Below are 19297 nucleotides of genomic sequence, written 5' to 3'. Positions count from 1 at the left end.
ACTACCTCTTGGTACCTCACATTGTAGAGAGGCTAATGAAAAAGGAGGTGCTAAGTCGAAGCCCAGTCGCCTCCTGGAGATAGAGTGCAAGGCAATTCTTATCCATGGATCTAAAGAAGGAAAAAAGGTCTTGACTGTCTCTTAAACAGCAATAATCTTCCACAAATCTCACAATAAATAGGGCACTAGAAATGTAGTACTCCTCTAACTCAGTCTGCCCAATACTACATAACTGGCGAATCTTGTTCTTTTAGTCAAGTAGGTGATCAATCTTAGAGCAAAGCATATGGAAGCTCAACTAAAAGCAACCCAGAGATATCCAAAGAAAATGGTGCCAATGGTGTGATAAGTAGGAAGGCATACAATGAGCTCGTCCCTCATCTCAAGGAAGTAGTTCGCATAGAATGCCATCTTGGGGTGGAAGCCTCTATGGGAGTTGGCCCAAGTAGTAGGCATGTACTGCCTACAGACGTCCAACATGATGCAACTGTTCAACTCCTACCTAGGGGAGAGAAGATGGGGAGGGGTGTCAAGAGAGTACTAGAAGGGGGGGGAGGGTGGTCCATCAAATATCCCAATAGAGCCAAGGAGGGTCGAGGCCTCAACAAAACATCTATGAGTACGACCCAAGGAGAGAGAAGTAATTAACTCGGGGGAACAATAGGACCTCTAAGGGTATCTATGTTTCCCCTCAAGATAATTCAAACAACTAATGAGGCAATGTTATACTAGACCAAGTCAAAGATGGCCTCTAGCCTGTAGGGGTTAGGCCCGAACTCAGCAAGAATGATACCATGAGGAATGGATTGCTTGCAACTATGATGCGTTGAAGAAGGTTTGAGTTTGCTCCACAAAAGCCCAATCCGAACCGAATAGGGAAGGCCCCCAATCAATAGAACCATAGAGAATAGTAGGTCCGATAAGAGTGTTCATGAGGGTCACCTTGGACGTTGTAGCTTGAAAGTGGTACTGAAAAAACTATCACTTGAGAAGAGTCGAGGAGCCATAACCCTTGTTGATATAGGGTTAAAGGGAAGGTCCCATGCTAAACCGAGGGCGAGAGAACTTGACCTCTGGTTAAGTGTATGAAGAGATAACTTCCACTTTGCTACTACCCCTGTAATAACAATGGAGGTGATAGGTCTTAAGCCCATTGAAGTCCATAACCTTGGTTTTCCCCAAATTACCGTAAGATGCCGCAAGTCACAAAAAGAGGCATGGCTATCTATCTCTATAAACTATCAAAAGGGGATGCCTAGATAACAACATCAACAAAAAGGAAAATAGAGATCAAAACATGGTGCAGGAGGAAACCATCCCCCACAAGAGAGTGCTCCTAAAGCAAGCCCTCCAACTCAACAATGTAAATGGTAAGCAATGAGAAAATATGGAAGAGTTTAATGTGTTGTATTTTAAATTTCTTGCATGATTCTTATGTCAATTATTTTATTTTTCAAGAGGAAGAATTCTAGTCTCGAATGTTTAAGGAAGATATTCAAGTCCCAAAATTCCAATTCCAATTTTCAAGTGATCCAATTCAAAACATTCATTGTTGAGGATTTCAAAGATAAAATTTGAAGTACATCTTAAATTTCCTCTAGAAGCTCGAGATAAAAAGTCAAAAGGTTCAATCTATCTCAAGAAGATGAATTCCCAACTAGGTATAGGAAAGGAAGGAAATGATGAAAGGGAGATAATTTCAAAAGAAGTAATAAAAATTGGATATTGGTTGCAAAAATTAGAAAAGACCGGAGCCTACATGGCACCTAGCATGCTAACGTGGGATCTAGTCATCTCCAATACCAATGAAAGGTCTCCTAGTCAAAGTTTATTACATTTAAGGGAATCAAGAATAGTCCATTCAAAGAAGACAAGCATTTAATGCATAGTGGGCATTCATTTCACCCCTCTCCTACTTAGTGAACTTACATAATGGGCAATGTTTATCGCACCTTGTTGGACATATCTATTTCTATGATTCCATGTGGACCCACTCATTAATTGTATTCTCTCTTCTTGCCCTAACGCTGATTGAGGTTGAGGTGGCAAAATCTGGGTTGTTCATTTTGTTTCAGTCCTAGCCACCCATAGCAATTTGAGACCTAAATGAATGGCTCACTTCTCATTTATAAAGGAGCGAATTTTGAGATTGTTGCTAAAAGCTACGAATATAATAAAGCTTTCATGGTGTTTACTTGATGTGTTTTGGTGCTTGCATGGTTTCATTGTTCCCTCACTTAGAATAGATTTGTTAGAAAAAGTTCTTTGAAGAAATGTAATGGTGTCTGATGAATTCCTATGGCTCGTACTAATGGTAGTCTGTTGATTGTAAGTTGTCATGTAAAGTTAGCCTAAGCCCTCTTTTCTATGGATGCTTAACTTCTATCGTTAAATGTTCATTGTTCATTATGATGGTGTTCATTGTGATATGAAAGTCCTTTGCATACCCTTAGAAGATTGCACCAGTTCTTGCAGGTTTGTAGTTGGTCTTGGCGAAGTAGAGCATGGTTATTAGGACTCTATTGACTGGATCACTATCCATTGACATCATTGTCCTTAGGAGCAATTTAGATCCTTCTAACGCTTTCCGCTTTAATTTCAGTTCACTTCAGTTGTGTTTATTCAAAGAAGAAACATTACGGGACTCATATATCCAATGAAGGGGTTCCAACCACCAAAGGTGAAGAACAATTCAAACATAAGTCCCTTTGTGATACCAGCATATTGCATCAACCATTGAGCTTATCCACGCGTCAAGACCTGACAGAAAAGAACCTTGGAGTCGCTTATTTTGCAATCTGAGCATATAAATGATTTTTTAAAGTGAGGATAAGATACCTTGGTATTTTATTTTGATGTTGGTGCAATCATAAAACGCACATCAACAAGTTGTAATTTGACCACCAATGTGATGCCACTAGTGCTACCACCACAACTTGCCCCACTAATACCTTTGTTGGAAGGCACTACAATGGAGGATAAAGCCACTAAGATTATGTAACAAAGTTATTCCAAAATGATTGATCAAGTGGAAGGAACTACCAGTAGAGGATGCAACTTAGGAAGGAATTGAAAACTTCAAACACCCCAACTTGAAACCACTTGAAGTCAAGCAGGCAAGGGACAGGATGACTGTGACGAACCTGTCAAATGGGGCCACGTAGCCTGGACAACAGTCTTGGCTGCCAATTGTGCAGTCTTATCCTTTTACAAAAAGATCGGAGAAAAAATTAGATTGCTCCCAACTCTGCAAGTTTTGCCTTCTTGCAAAAAGATTAAAGGAAAAACAGATGCAGCCGATTGTGCAAGTTTTGTCTGCCAGCAAAAGATTAGATTTTGTTTTGTGGAAGGAATTGAAATCTTCAAACACCCAACTTGAAACCACTTGAAGTCAAGCAGGCAAGGGACGGGATGACTGTGACGAACCTGTCAAATGGGGCCACCTAGCCTGGACAACAGTCTTGGCTGCCAATTGTGCAGTCTTATCCTTTTACAAAAAGATCGGAGAAAAAATTATATTGCTCCCAACTCTGCAAGTTTTGCCTTCTTGCAAAAAGATTAAAGAAAAAACAGATGCAGCCAATTGTGCAAGTTTTGTCTGCCAGCAAAAGATTGGATTTTGTTTTGTTTTGTATCTTTTACCAACTTCTAGAATTTGGACAAATCAAATTGTTTACTTTCTTTTCTCTACAAGTCAATGAGCCACCCTAAGTAGGTATATATAGAAGACACTGTTATGTTTTTTCCGGTGTTGAATATTATTGTTATTGTTAAGCATGTCACACCAAAGGGACGAAACCCCCCCCCCAATCACCTCTGTTGTTTTCGTTCAAACTCTATAGTACATTTTATGAAAAATGTAGGCTTGAGCAAATGTTGTTAAGAGACTTTATGTTCTATATGTCCAACTGTTGTTTTGAAGAGATTTATGTCAGTTTTCTGTAAATAAATTTGTTCCAGAATTTGTAGCTTCTAGTGAACTTGAGTTTAATGTTCCTGGTTGGCATTGTTGTATGCCCTCAGCCTACTGCAAGCTTGGAGGGAAGAATGGCGATGTGTTAGTCAAAATCATACAATCGAATCAGCAACTCATAGGGTATGGACAATGAGCATATGGTCTGTACAGTGTACAAAGTCTAAGGGGACGTCCTTGATGTAGGGTGAGTAGGGAGGTGAACCTTAGGTGATGTTGTCGTATGGTGGTTGCTGAGATTCACCATCAACGCGTGTTTCAAAGTCGTACATGGGAAGGAGAGAAGAATGTATGTTGGAGGGTAGCTGTTGGAGATGTCATACAGTAGATGGAGATAGTGAGCAGCGTACGAAGTACTTAGTGGACAACATACGGTGAGAGAGATAGGTGACGTGGTATGATGAGGAGAGGTTGGAGGGTGTGCGATAGCCAGATTGCATAGTGGAGGCAAAATGCTGGAGGGGGTACAAAACCCACAACTTCAGCACAAAATATGGTATGTTAAAAATAACCAAATGGATTATTAGTGAAATAATACTGCACAAGAACAACAGAGAGATAGTGCCAAGAATCAAACGATGCCACAAGTTGTATTAATTGCCAGAAATGTAAGGACAAGAGAGTGCTTTAGATTTGCCTAACAAATAGAGAATGATAGGGTGACAGATTAATCCCAAGGAAACCATAATAGCCAAATAAGGAAGATCATTCACTTTCAAAATGGCGAAGAAAATTCCAACAAGAATTTGTAGTACAATAAAATAAATCAATTCGCAAGAGAAATACATCCTACTCGCTGGCCACAAATACCCCTATGGAGGAAACTCTTGGGGTGCACAATAAGTGTCGACATGGCAACACATACACCTATGACAAAAATAAAAGATGGGCCCGAGATATATATAAATGAATCAAGACCCCAAAACCAAATATTTTTATTTTATTGATCTGGGCCCCATATTTATTAATTAAAGTAATTAATTAAAAGTCCTTTTATCATATTATTTAATTAATTTAATTAGGTTATTACATTACAAGTTTGCGGACATCACAAATCGTCGCCCAAATATTGTTTGTCCTCAAACAATCTGTCATTAGGCCAATGCCATCAGCTGCAAGATCCCAAACCAACTATGCAAATGAGAGGAGTGAAATGCCATCAAACTTTTGTTACAGCATTGTGATATAACCATTTCTATGAAAGTTCGGTTGTGCTACATTGTCATATCCCTAGTCACCCAGATCCCATAAAAGCCAAACATAAACCACATTGACACTCAGATCCAAAGCCTTAATGCTATCATGCTCAACATTGTGCACGTACATCTAGTTGCTTCTATAGGGAAGTCGTTTACATAAAGCAAATGTAGTCAAATAGGGCTCATGCCTAACTAGAGGGCAAGCACCAAAAATCACACAACTGCAAACATGCATCTGCAGAGTCAGTATCTTTGCCAAATCTTGGAAGAAATGTTCTAGAACCATCATTTTGTTTATGTGACTCTGGATCATTATCCATGCTTTCCTATAGGTTGTACCTAATGCAGCCTACACATTACCACCTCTGAAATTCCACCTCAGCATTGGCAAGCAGTTGCTCACTAATTTCTTTCTAGTATCCTGATAACTCATCCCCGAATGGCTTCCCATTCCAAAAACTCCATATGTTAATACCAATATACTCTATGATGGGACTGCATGTTGTTGTGCAATGTCCATGGAAGATTGTACGAAGGAAAAACTAACCGAGAGTTGTTGGATGATAATCTATACAATGTGAAAGAAGTGACCACAAAAATTGACAGGAAGGGTTGTACGGTATAAGAAGGAAAACATTTAGTGTGGGCACGAAACGCACACCTTCAAACAAGAACATGACACACCTTCGAGCAAGACATATCTCTAAACACGACCAAGTATGTGTATATGGATAAGACATGCAAACACAAACACAAATATGGGCACAGACGCTGGCACATATGTGGCCACAAATGCGGACACATCCATAGAGACCGACACAAATCTAGATACAACATAGACACAAGCACAGATGCAAAGGTAAATGTGGATGAGTGCACGAGAATAGATGCAAGCACGACATGGGAGTGGACACAGATGCAAAGACAATAACACAGCCACAGACACAAATACGAATGCATAGCATATATAAACATAGACAAAAACACAGATATGAACAAACACAACCATAGACACAAACATGAACCCGAACACAGACACAACCACGAATATAGAGACGAACACAAATATAGAGAAGATGGAGACATAGACACAAACATGAACAGACACATGCACAACCATGATCACAGACACAGATAGGGACAGGGATACGGATACAAAAACGGACACAGACATGGACATAAACATGGACATGAACATGGACATAAACATGGACATGAACATGGACATAAACATGGACATGAACATGGCCATCGAAATGGACACAACCATGGCCACAACGACGTGTCTATGGACACGGACAAAGAAGGATCAAATCTCAAACAATTCCTCAAAATATCTCTTGAATCACAAAGCCTCTCCCAAATGTCCCATTGTCACCCATCCTCAAAGATATTGATGTCGGGACTCCTTGCAATCTTATCATGTCATTCAATTGCTCCCTAAGAATGGTCTAGAACCTCCAAGCTCATCTGCATCTTGTTTGTCCCATGTAGTTGCCAATCTTTTTGAAAAGCAATCACCACTTCCACTGCATGTTTCACACAAGGAAGTACTCCATAATCAACCAACTATAGGCTTGGTCAATGAAAAGGATTAGTGGCAAATCTTATGTCTCCCTAATCGACCAATGTGGTCATGCAAGAAATGTCTTCACCTTTCTAGTCATCATATAGGCTTGAGTGTTCTCCACGCATTTGTGTAGCAGCAAAATCTAGCAGGTCCTCATGTGATTGCAACGGTCCTATGATTATACCTTCATCACCCTCATGTAGTGCATCATTCTTATTTCCTTTGCCTACCTTCTCTCACTTGTGCAAATGAAACATTAGTTTCTCTTCACAATGCTTGAATACATTATTGACCAATGTATATGCTACAATAGAGGGGACACATTCTAAATTACAAATAGCCCATAGCATTGATATGATACATTGGGATATTTCCTTCATCTCTTCAATGCATGAAATCATAAGGTTCACCTTAGTATCATGATATTCCTTAATTGTAACCAAGAAGTTAAGAAACATATCATCGATCAAGTCTTGCAACTCTAAATCTAAGATAAGGTTACTTACTTTGACATTTGCAGAATTCTCATGGTCATGTCTATGTCCATGGTCGCGTTCATGTCCCTGCTTGTGTTTGTGTCCATGTCCATGTTTGTGTACTTGTTTGTGTCTATGTTTGTATCTATGTCATGAAGGCTCTCAAAGCTGTCAATAATCAAGTATAATACCTTTGTCAGGGTATCAACATTGCGTGCTTGAGTTATATTCTCAAGATCTCAGTTAGACATGCTTAAACGACCAACTTAATTTCCTTGTCATGGTGTCTCAATGACCTTGGTTGACTCAAGGCATCCTTAATCGAAGAAAGGATTCTCTGAAAAATCTTGAGGGTGATTAATCCACCTTACACAAACATACTACTAATATATCTAGAGGAATGTCAATACCATCGCTGAGCTCTTAGCAAATCTTTTGTAGTGCATCCGACCACCACTATCCATCACTACTAGGCACCATAGTGGGATTGAAATCCCAAAATCTTTCATTTATCCCAACAAGAAGGTAAGATCACTAGCTCTAATACCACTGTAATGTCCCTGATTGGCATCATTCTACACCCTTGACCTACTGCAAACTTGAAGGGAAGATTGGCAATAGGCAACTCAAATTCGTACAATCAAATCAGTAATTCGTTCAGTACAGACGATGGGCGTATGGATTGGGTATGGTCCATACAGTGTACAAAGACAGAGGGGCTACTAGGATGTACAGTGCGTGAGGAGGTGGATGTCGAGTGATGTTGTTGTACAAGTGATTGTCAAGATTCAATGTTGGCAAATGTCTTGAAGTCATGCAACATGGGAAGGAACAGTTTCGTATGTTTTAGGGTAACTGTTGGAGATGTTGTACGGTGGAGGGAGACAATGAGCAGTGTATGGATGACTTAGAGGACGACGGACTTGGAGGACGACATACGGTAAGAAAGGGAGGTAGTGTGCGGTATCATGAGGAGAGGTTGGAGGGTGTGCGATGGCCAGGTTGTGCAATGTTGGAGGGGGTACAAAACCCACAACTTCAGTGCAGCATATGGTAAGTTGAAAATCACCAAATGGATTATTACTGAAATAATACTGCACAAGAAAAAAGGAGAGATGGTGCTAAGAATCAGTTGATGCCACAATTGTATTAGTTGCCAAAAATGTAAGTCCAAGAGAGTGCTTTAGATTTGCCATATCCCAAGCTAGACAAACAAATCAGAATACGGTGAGAGATTAATCTCATTGAAACTGCAATAGCCAAATAGGAAGTTCTTTCATTTCCAAAATGGAAAATTCACAATACAATAAAATAATTCAAGTCACATGAGAAATACATCCTACTCACCAATTATAAAACCCCTATGGAGGAAACTCCCAAGGGTACACAATAAGTGTCGACACGGTAACACATACACCTACAACAAAAATAAAAGATGTGGCCGAGATATACATAAATCAATCGGAACCCCAAATACAAATACTTTTATTTTATTAATTTTGGTCCTCATATTTATTAATTAAAGTAATTAATTAGAAGGTTTTTTAATTATATTATTTAAATTTTTGGACCAATTAATTAATTTAATTAAGTTATCACATTAAAAATTTGGGTACATCACACTATGTAAGCAGTGCTGAATGTTTGAATGATCTATAAGAAACTTGCAGTTCAATATAATCGAATGTTTCTTTTCTTGATTCTATATCATGCAAGCAATTTTTTTTTTTTTATAATTTGCGAAAAGCAGAGATTCAGATCATACACACCTTAAGGTCTTTATAGGGTTTGACAACACCGTACATAGGCTGCAATGGCCCCATACAAGTCAAGTCAGTCAGTCACAACCAGTTGTGTCCATATCGTTTGGTTGCAGATCGACATATCACTGTGCCACATTCTTCTATAAGATGATTAGTCTGGAATAAATTATACCAAAGTTCTGCCAGAATGTTTGATGAACCTATTGATTAATATAATCATATTGTGGATTTTTCATTCAATCAATAGTCAGCTACTCTTAAACACAATTGTGAAACCCCTTAACATGCTACTAATCTGATTTACTAACATGACCAGTGCACCTCAGTTGGAATGCACCTCCACATTGCAATGCCAAAGAGATAATAATGTAATACAACATTATTAAAAGAAACAAATACCCCATTGCCAACAAAAATGAGGATAGAAATATTACTTCAATCTCCACAACAAAAACTGTGGATTTTACTATTTAATTACACCTGAAATAATAACTCGATTTTAAATCTTCATTACAGACTATTAAATTGATTTGAACAAGATCTGAGTGGGTCACTTGTATTGTACCTAATACATTCACTATTGAGGTCTTCTTAGTCTCATAGGCCTCCATTTGGGCTTATGGCAACAGTCCTACCCCTTTATCCTGTCCTTTACCACAAGGAGGAGCACCCAAGGAATGCTGTCCCTCAACTTTCCTAGGGGGTGCTTACAGAAAAGCACCACTTTGACTTTAACATGAAAAGAGTAGAAATCATTTTGGGTCATGCCGTATAAAAAGCAACATTTTTTTTGCTTGAGGTTTCCCAATTAAATCTCTAGTAATTGAATTACATTTACACTTTTGGTTTGCCGAGTCAACCTTGAACTTATGTAATGCTAGTATGGTGGTAGCACCAACGCAAAGTTGTTTGATATACAAGTGTAGAACCAGAGATAGAGCTAGCAATGTTGGGCTGAGTGATAGAAGGGCCAATCTATCATAGTTCATAACTCTATATAGCAATTTTTGTTTTGAACACTTTAAATTTATATATTCAAAAATGTTATTTCCTTCAACTAAAATCTGCTTTTGTACACATGTGATTGATTAAGATATTTGATGTATTTGAAGTTGATTTATGGAAGGCTGCACTGTGCGAGCTTTAAATCCTTAAAAAATCTCAATATTTCAATGTTTTTTTATTTTACCGACTTCAGGTGTCAAGGATAAGTCTAGGTGACAAATCATACTGCCAAACTGAAGTCATCTAATATGGTTAGTATAATCAGTGATGCCTTCATTTCAAAGGGAGCATTGCAAGGTAGAAGCCCACATGGTCACGAGACTAAACATTCATAAGATTGTTTAGTTGCAGCTAACCTTTGACATAGAAAATGAAGAATTTTTAGTAATAAGGTTTCTCCCAATAATAATGTACTATTTTTGTTTCCCTCTCTTGCTTGTATTTTGTTCCTAAGATGGCATGTACGATAATACCAATTAGCATACTAAAAGTAAAACTTATGCCAATTCTACAATTAAAGGAGATGATGTTTATACACAATTTTGCTCAAATGTCAATCACCTAAGACATTGACTTAGAAGAGTACCTATCTGCAGTGCTGATAAACTTCTGTTAAGTATTAAAGTTAAAATAAACTTACATCTTAGATAAAGTCAGCTAAAGAAAATACCAAAGCAATTTTTGAATGTCGGTAAGAAAAAAAGATACCACATGTATGACAGGAAAAACTAGGGAAAAAACCCTTGCAATAAACATGAAAAAAACTTGGAATGTCTTCTTAGGCATTAGCCATTATGTTAACGTAGCATGTTAGAAAATACAAGCATCATGAAGAGAGGTTCTGGTTGTACATTCAAGAATTTCTTGATAACAGTCTATTAACTGTAGAACACGTTTAGCCAACAGAAAAAACAATATGGTTGCAGTATATAATTGAAGGTAGCTAATAAACACAAAGCAAGCTTTTCTAATGCTATGAATTGATGATTATCATTTTAACTTTTTTTATGCAATGTGACAACCAAAATGAAGATGCTATTTGCAGAATCACATAGATGGTGATAATAACTCCTAACCTATACTCTGAATTAGAGGAAATTAGCTTGAATACACTATTTAGAATCATGCAGTCTTGCTTTTTAAGAGAATACGGTAATAACCAGTACTGGTAGCTTTACTCAATAAAGTGCCTCACTAGTAAAAAGAAATCATCTTTAGATGCAGTACTACCTTAAGATAACAGAGTAAACGTCACACCGAATTCCCCCAGTGCAATACATTAAAATATCAGTATTTTCTTTATCTATCGTCGCCAATGGATCTGAAATGTTTATCTGAGAAGGACAAAACAAAATTCATCATAAATCCGCACATTTAATCTTTGACAAACTTAATGTCCTATATGAGCTCAAGCCCCAATTTTATTTGATAAGTAAAAAACAAACGTTAAGAAACCAGCACTTAATCCCCACCAAGGAAGTCAATTATAGTTTGGACTAAACACTGTCTCTTCTTTTCTTCCAAGTTTATGTATAGTAAAAAGAACAAGGAAATTCATGCATGAACCCAACTGCGACAAAATGAAGCAGAAAAGTAGGAAGGAAGGAAGAGAGGTAAAACAGCAATTTTCAATCCAGCATGCAAACCACAAATACTCATGAAATAATACATTTTTAGCTTGATTTACTAGATATAATTGCTCACACAAGAGGTGCAACCTGACCTTTTAAGTTTTAGACTTCTTTCCATGCCAAATGCTTAATCTGTATAAGGTAACCTAGGTTCATGTAATAATGTTGCTGCTTAGAAAGTTTATAATAGAGGCTGATTGCAGATGCAATCAGACAGGCTATGCATTCTAGACTATTTAGGAAGAGACCAAACATAGTTTTTATTTGTGCAATAAAAGTCACTTCCTGCTTTCTAAAACAAGACAAATTTGTGAGCATAATCACGTACCACCCTCAAGCTCACCCTAGGACATTCAACACTTCATGTCAAAATCGATATAGGCACTGAGTACTGTTTAAATAATGAAAATGCAAAGCATATATTGAAATAAAATTTAAGAGGTATGAGATTTGTGAGGCCATAAATCTCATCAACAACAGAATGTTTTAAAGAATTTATTACCACAAGACATGTATTGTCTTCTATAGGGTAGTTAGACAATGACCATTAAGGGAGGGTTCGAATATTGTCATGTTTGTCTAATCATCATCTTAGTTAGTCTTTAGTTTATTAGGTAGTTTCTATAGACTATTAGGTAGTTTCTATTTTTTGTCTTTAGTTCATGATTATTTCTTTTAGAAACATCATGGTTGTACATCTATTTAAGGAGCTTTCATCTCCTTTGTTTAATACAACATCGATTTACTATGACAATAAATGCATGGCTTTAGAGCATTTATATTTCTTAGCTTAACTTGAAACGGCAAAGCAGAAGTTTCAAGAACTGTTCAAAAGTTCTCTACAGTGATTTAACATCTTAGGAAACTTAAATATAATCAAAAGTAAATTTAGCAATCTTTGTGCCTTAAAATGGAATACTCTAATATAAAGTGGTGCCAAAACAATTATTTATATATTATAATATATTCAATGTATTATCAGCATCAACAAACCAAAAGTAATAGTTTCTTTTTTATAAATCAGATTTTAAGAAGTGAAAAACTTTAGACAAAAAAGGCAAACTGCTTTTTTACAGATTTAAGGCCATTCTTGTAGCATAGAGACATAGAGAGAAAATAAAATAGTGTTTTAAACCTATTAACTGTAAATTTTGTCGTTTATGTTCACATCATTGATTGCATTGCATTTCATTGCATAATGCATACTTCATAGTGCATAAATAATAACTAGATGGTTACAATTGATAAAATTTCAATAACAGTACAGTTCGTAAAAAGTCAACCTATAAACTAAGTATGGAGTTCCAAAAATCAAACGTAGCCAAGGAATCTTGCTATTACAAACAGAGCTATGCTAGAGGGCTACAGGTCTTGATGATGAAGTTCCTAGTTCAGAGCCTCTCCTAAGTTGTTCAACCTGAAGGCTAACCAAAATGGTATACAAGATCCTAAAATCCTCTGGCTCAAGAAAGTCACTAAGAATACAGTTTCCCTTAGCTGAGAAGACATTAATTACAATACAGGAACCAACTGCTTTATATTGTGATTTAATAGTACTTGAAATTTCTAGAAAAATGCGGAAGAGAGCCATATTAAGAATCTGAAAGGGAAACTACATGACAAAGGAAGCAATTACAAGGTTCGTCTCAATAGGTTATAAATCAAATAGCTCAGCATATAGTAACAGAAAATGCTTTTGAAACAGAATCTTACATTCCAAAAGACCATAATGATATTGAAGTATTATATTAGAGGCTTGCTTCAGGAGGGATTAAGGTAAATCCTATACAACTGCTACATCCAGTTCTGTCATGCTTTGTGCGACAGCTGACAACTTAAAGATAACATTCGCATTCTTTGAAGTAATGTTGCCACACTCTTTCAATTTTCTCTGTAGACCATAAAGTGAGAATCTGTAGCTTATGCGAGCATAAATTTCTCTGAAATCGAAGCTTTCCACCTCAAGCTATAGACTGATAACTCTCTTCAATTCTAATATGAAGACTTCCTCATCAGTAAGTTATCCACTTTTAGCAATGATTTCACATGTCAGCTGCTGAAAACTGTCATTGATCATGTGCTCTTGTTTTCGTAATTGTTGTATCCCCGCTTCACCTTCGGTCACTAGTTCTTACAACACATTTCCCATGTTGATCATTAGATGCAAGTAACTGTAGTACATCGTCATTTCCCTTCTCCACGCTAGGCCTTACTTGTGCCTTGTTGGTCTATCGTTCCATCCGGATAGGTTAACGACATTAATCTTGAGGATGCCAGCCAATAACAAGAGTTTATTTGGTTTCGTTGGAGAAATATTTAAGTTGAAGAGCTTTTCTATAGTTAAGTCACTTTATTTTATAAAGTGGATTTATACAGTTACTTTATGACTTAAAGTCATTTTATAACAAAAGTAATTTAAGTGACTAAAAGATGAAAATGGCTTTTATCCCACATTGCCTAGTTGTTTGTACTTCCCATCCTATAGAGGTTATAAAAGCAATGAGCTTCCTTCAGATTGACACCATGAAAAATATGATATTGTTCAAAATACAAAAGCTTGCTTAAATGTGACCAATTACTCGAGGAGGAAACCCCTTGAGATAGTGGAGAAGCTGGATGTAGCCCCAGCAACTCATCGAAGGCTTCACTCATCACCAAACGTGGAGCTTGCATATTGTTCATCATAGCCGTGGACGACATTCAAAAGTAAGTCATTTATCACACGTATACAAGTAAAGTTTTTCTAAGATTAACTAAAGGTAGCAAGGTCAACCGGCAGAGTGTTAGTTAGCAGCCATTACTGTTATCAGCAGAGCAATGAGGTGGTATTGAAAATCGCAAGCAAACCAACTCATAACGTGGGGGAATCGAAGGTGTCAATATTAAACAATCTCACTGCAGAAAGAGTGGAGATAAGAGGCCTGAATTTCATGTAGGGAAATCACAGACAGACTGCAGGTAGCAAATCTGGAATAAAAGGTCCATGTGACACCAGCACAATCGGGAGCATTGGGAATGTTAACACAGGCCATCAGGAGTCTAAACTAAGCGGGTTGGCAACGAACTCTATCCAATGTCATGATCTGCACGAAGAGCTAGGCCATTCACGGCAACCAGGTACCATTGTTACTTAATCTGGTATTCATTTTGTAAAAAGTCAAGTCTATAAGTACAAATCTGAGTAGACGTTTCTGAGTATTGTTGCTAAATGTCCCTCATGAAATGTAACTCGAGTAACTTAATATCCCATTGATTGTGTTTGAAAGCATACTAAAATTCTGAGTTTTTGATCATTCATGTTATTACATTGTTATTCTACTATATTGCGGAGGAGTTAAAAATGTTGAGGTAAAACCGTTGGTCACCACTTCTAACCATAGATTGAGTTCGATCAGTATTTGCCATTGCTGTACAGGTTTGCTTTCTTACGGTGGTATTAGAGCCACAAGAATTGCCAACTTTGTGGGTAAACTATTGGAATTGCAAGCTGGTTAAAACAAGAAAAATGTTAGATAGGCATGAATAGGAAGCCATATAATTTTAGTCACATCTGACCTGAACAGGCAGGATCTTCAGACCAGATTGATATTGAGGACAGTTTCACAGTTGATGAGGAGCTAACCTTTGAGACAAGCATACAGGTTGAACAGGTCGAGCAGGCTGAACAGATCACTCAAATGGCTCACAATGAGAATAAACAGGAACAGGAAGTGAGGGAAACCTTGCGCTATTAGAGATGGGCAAAATAATATCGCTACTACAATTCAGCAGTTTACAGGTGTTATGCAGCAGCTAGCTCCAACACACAGGAGAGAGCCAAGTCATCATAATGGAGGTGGTGGTGTGGCAGGATCACCCCGGGCTGCTAAGGCCCCCACAAAACACCGACAGGCCATTGATGCCCATTTTCATTGAGAATAATGTCAAAGAAGAGGTAGCCCAACCTACAGTAGCAGGCTTACTTCCAGATAACGTCATGGCTATGTACAATGAATGGGATCTGTTCCCTGATCCGGTTAAGCAGAATCTAACCTTTATTCAATACATGAATCAAAAAGGGAGTCAAAGAGGACACAACAAGACAAGAGGCCTAGGGCACAAAATAGAGACTTGAAGCATGCCATGAACAAGTTATCTCTCCCCAATATTGATGGCAACAGTAAGATGTTTGCTAGGGCTTGGATTCACAAGTTAAATACATTCTTGACAGTCAAACCCATGTCGGAAACAGAAGCTACTAGATTTGGCAACATATGATTGGTGGCATCATGGACTAGTCACCCAAGATCGTAGTCTCATTACATCTTATGAGACTTTCAACTCTAAGTTGATCACTCATTTTGACAGGAAGGACATAGAGGTCCACTACAAGGATTTGGCGCAGTTGTGACAACGTGGATCTTTAGATGACTTCATTGATGAGTTTCCGCAGATCTCGGTTATGGCTCCGGATATGATGGAACAACGTAAAGTAATGTTGTTCACAAAGAGCTTACAAGACAAATTTAGAGGTTTGGTCAAGGTCCTTAAACCAGATACCTTGGATGATGCTATTAAGATGCAGATGATCTGGACTCACCTTCTTCGATACTACAACCTCCTAAGAAACCTTATAAGGGGTCTACTTCAATCCAAAAGAACAAGAATCAGCATAAGACTTCCACCCCTAGGTTGGACTTTGAGACACAGAATGAACTAAGGAGGAAGAAGCTATGCTTCACCTGTGGGGAGCCGTGGACACCGGATCACAAATGCCTTGACAAGGGTAAAATACATTATGTCGAGGTTCTTTCGGAAGAGGAGGATGAGCAGCAAGGTGGTAGCGATGTTGATGGCAGCAATGAGGAAGGAAGTGAGGAGCAATCTCCTAAAAAGAGGAAGAAGGAATCCACTCCGAGATAGTCCCCTATCATAGCTTCCCTTTCTAACAATCCCACGGGTCACCCCTTTTGTTTGAAGGGCGTAGTTAGAAGGCAACGTATTGTGTGCCTTTTAGATACAAGTGCATCACATTATTTCATAAGCACATGCTGGGTATCAAAGAGAAGGTTACAGGTTGATGATATACCTACGTTTGAAGTTAGTGTAGCATGAGGTAATAGATTAAGGTGCACAAGAAAAGTGTCAAGGCTTTCGATTCACTTTGATGACTATTTTCTAGAGGTGGATTTTTATGTTGTTGACGTGGATGGGTTGGATGCCATGTTGGGTAGGCAGTGGTTACAGACTGTCGGTAAGTACACAACTGATCATGGTAAGATGCAGCTAGAATTCTTACAAAATGGCCGACAGGTGATTCTCAAGGCCATGCCAGAGGGTGAACCCAGAGTGATTTCAGCTCATAGGATGGAGGCTATTATGAGGCCTAATGACATTGAGTGGGTAGCGCACTATTTCATTTCCTCTAAGGCTACATTAGGTTCGGGACAACAATTTCAATGTGACATTCAGCTGGTGCTTGATAAGCACAAGAGGGTTTTTTAAGACACCACCAGGTATTCCTCCAAACTAAGTTACAAGGTTCAAATTCGAATTCAAATTTGTTGATCATAAAATTCGGATGAAATTCGGCAAGGGTAAAAATTTGGAGAAAAATCAACATTAAATTTAACTTATATAAATTTATTTGTTTATAAATATAAGTAATATTAAATATATCCACAAAATTGTCAAAATAGTTTGACATTGCTCAATAATTAAATTAAATAACTCAATATTATATCAAAATAAAATAATATTATTATTAATAACAGTATTATATTAAATATCATAAAATTTGGATGAAGTTCGGAAAGGGTAAAAATTCGTTGAAATTCGAACATCATGGGTGAAATTCAGCAAATCTTGTGACTTAGCCTCCAAATAGAGGGTTTGAGCATATCATTGAATTAGATGAGGGCACCAAACCCGTCATTACCACTCCTTATCATCACCCCAAGCACTATAAAGAGGAAATAGAAAGGACAATCAAGCAACTCTTAGACATGGGACATATCAAACCCAGCACCAGTCCTTTTGCTTCTTTAGTAGTTTTCTTGAAGAAGGATGGTACTCTTCGCATGTGTATTGATTACCATGCTCTCAACAAGAGGACCATTAAGAATAGGTACCCTATTCCTCGCATTGACGAGTTATTAGATTAACTTCATGGGGCAGTCTATTTCTCGAAGATAGATCTTCGCTCTTGATACCATCAAATACGTGTTTGGGAGGAGGACGTGCATAAGACAGCTTCCAGATGCCACTACGAACACTGAGTTTTTGGTAATCTCATTTGGGCTCACCAATGCGCCGGCCACATTTCAGTCTTGTATGAACCATATTTTGATAAAGTGTCTTGCGCACAAGAGCGTGTTGGTGTTCTTTGATGATATCTTGGTTTGTAGCAGGACTTAGGAGGAGCATTTGCAACACCTAGACGAGATACTTAGCATTATGGAGAAGCATTCTTTGTTTGCAAAGGAATCGAAGTGTGAGTTCGGATTGACTAAGATTCTTTACCTTGGACACGTGATCGATGCAGATGGGCTTAAGGTAAACCAAGAAAAGATACAAGCAATCCTAGATTGGCTGCCTCCGAGGAATGTATCAAATTTGAGAGGTTTCCTCAATCTTTGCTCTTATTATAGGAGGTTCGCTAGAGGCTTCTCTCAGATAGCAGCTCTCCTCACCGATCTCACACGGAAAGGGGCATTCAGGTGGATGGATGATGCAAAGGTAGTCTTTGATAGGCCTAAGACAATGATGAGCACATGCCCTGTTCTAGCACTTCTCGACTTCTCTAGCCCTTTTGTCTTAGAGTGTGATGCTTTGAGGAACGGAATTGGCGCAGTTCTAATCCAGGACAAGCACCCGATAGCATATGAGATTCGAAAGCTGAAGGACAATGAGAGATTGTATTCAACCTATGACAAGGAGATGCTAGCGATTATGCATGCCTTAACCAAGTTTAGACAGTGCTTGGTGGGTGGCAAGTTCACAGTTAAGACAGACCACAACAATTTGCAATATTTCTTAGAACAGAAGGATCTCAATGAAAGACAGCAAAAGTGGGTCAACAAGATTCAAGCCCACGATTTTGATATCAAGTATGTTAACGGTGAGAACAATATAGTTGTTGATGCGCTTTCTAGGAGACCTTCAATAGTAGAGTGTTGCATCATTTCAGAGATATCGGCAAATTGGAAGTCTCAGTTACTGGTTGAGTATTCTAAGAATACTCAAGCTAGTCAGATCATGGATGGGTAGCTCCAGGATTGCAGGTACAAGGTAATCGATGATATGCTTTTTTATAAGGATAGAATCTACCTCGTGCCAGAGTCTTAGCTCAAGGTAAAAAAATTGAATACTCTTCGTGATGCACCATCAGCCGGACACCTTGGTTTCTTCAAAACCTATAGGCAGGTCAGAGAAAGGTTTTCATGGAAGGGCCTCAAGGACGATGTCCTTCAGCATGTTAGAGAATGCCAAACTTGTCAGCAAAACAAGTCGGACCACGAGTTCCCATTTGGATTATTGCAGCCTCTTCCTATTCCGGCACAGAAATGGGAGAGTATCTCCATGGACTTCATTACAGGATTGCCAAGAGTTCAGGGAAGAGATCCCATTTTTGTGGTTGTGAACATATTGACTAAGTTTGCTCATTCGGCCTCTCAGGTAGCCTAGTTGTTATTTCGAGAG

At 38.2% G+C, this 19297-nt stretch overlaps 1 protein-coding gene across 2 annotated transcripts in view; it reads right to left on the bottom strand.

The window, feature by feature from the left end:
- Window positions 1-19297, bottom strand: part of LOC149553656 (Rhodanese/Cell cycle control phosphatase superfamily protein) — a 139942-nt gene that overhangs the window by 46131 nt on the left and 74514 nt on the right. For both annotated transcript variants that reach the window (XM_089789055.1, XM_089789057.1), the window contains one exon: window positions 11217-11320. In XM_089789055.1, the coding sequence (XP_089645181.1) occupies window positions 11217-11320 (104 nt within the window). The remainder of the gene's footprint in view (window positions 1-11216; window positions 11321-19297) is intronic.

This window comes from Cupressus sempervirens, chromosome 6, assembly GCF_028749045.1.
Source record: "Cupressus sempervirens isolate cs-2001-9-10 chromosome 6, ASM2874904v1, whole genome shotgun sequence".
In the NCBI taxonomy this organism is placed as follows: domain Eukaryota; kingdom Viridiplantae; phylum Streptophyta; class Pinopsida; order Cupressales; family Cupressaceae; genus Cupressus; species Cupressus sempervirens.
Note: the sequence above shows the minus strand (reverse complement) of the source record. Positions and strands in the feature narration are given on the sequence as shown.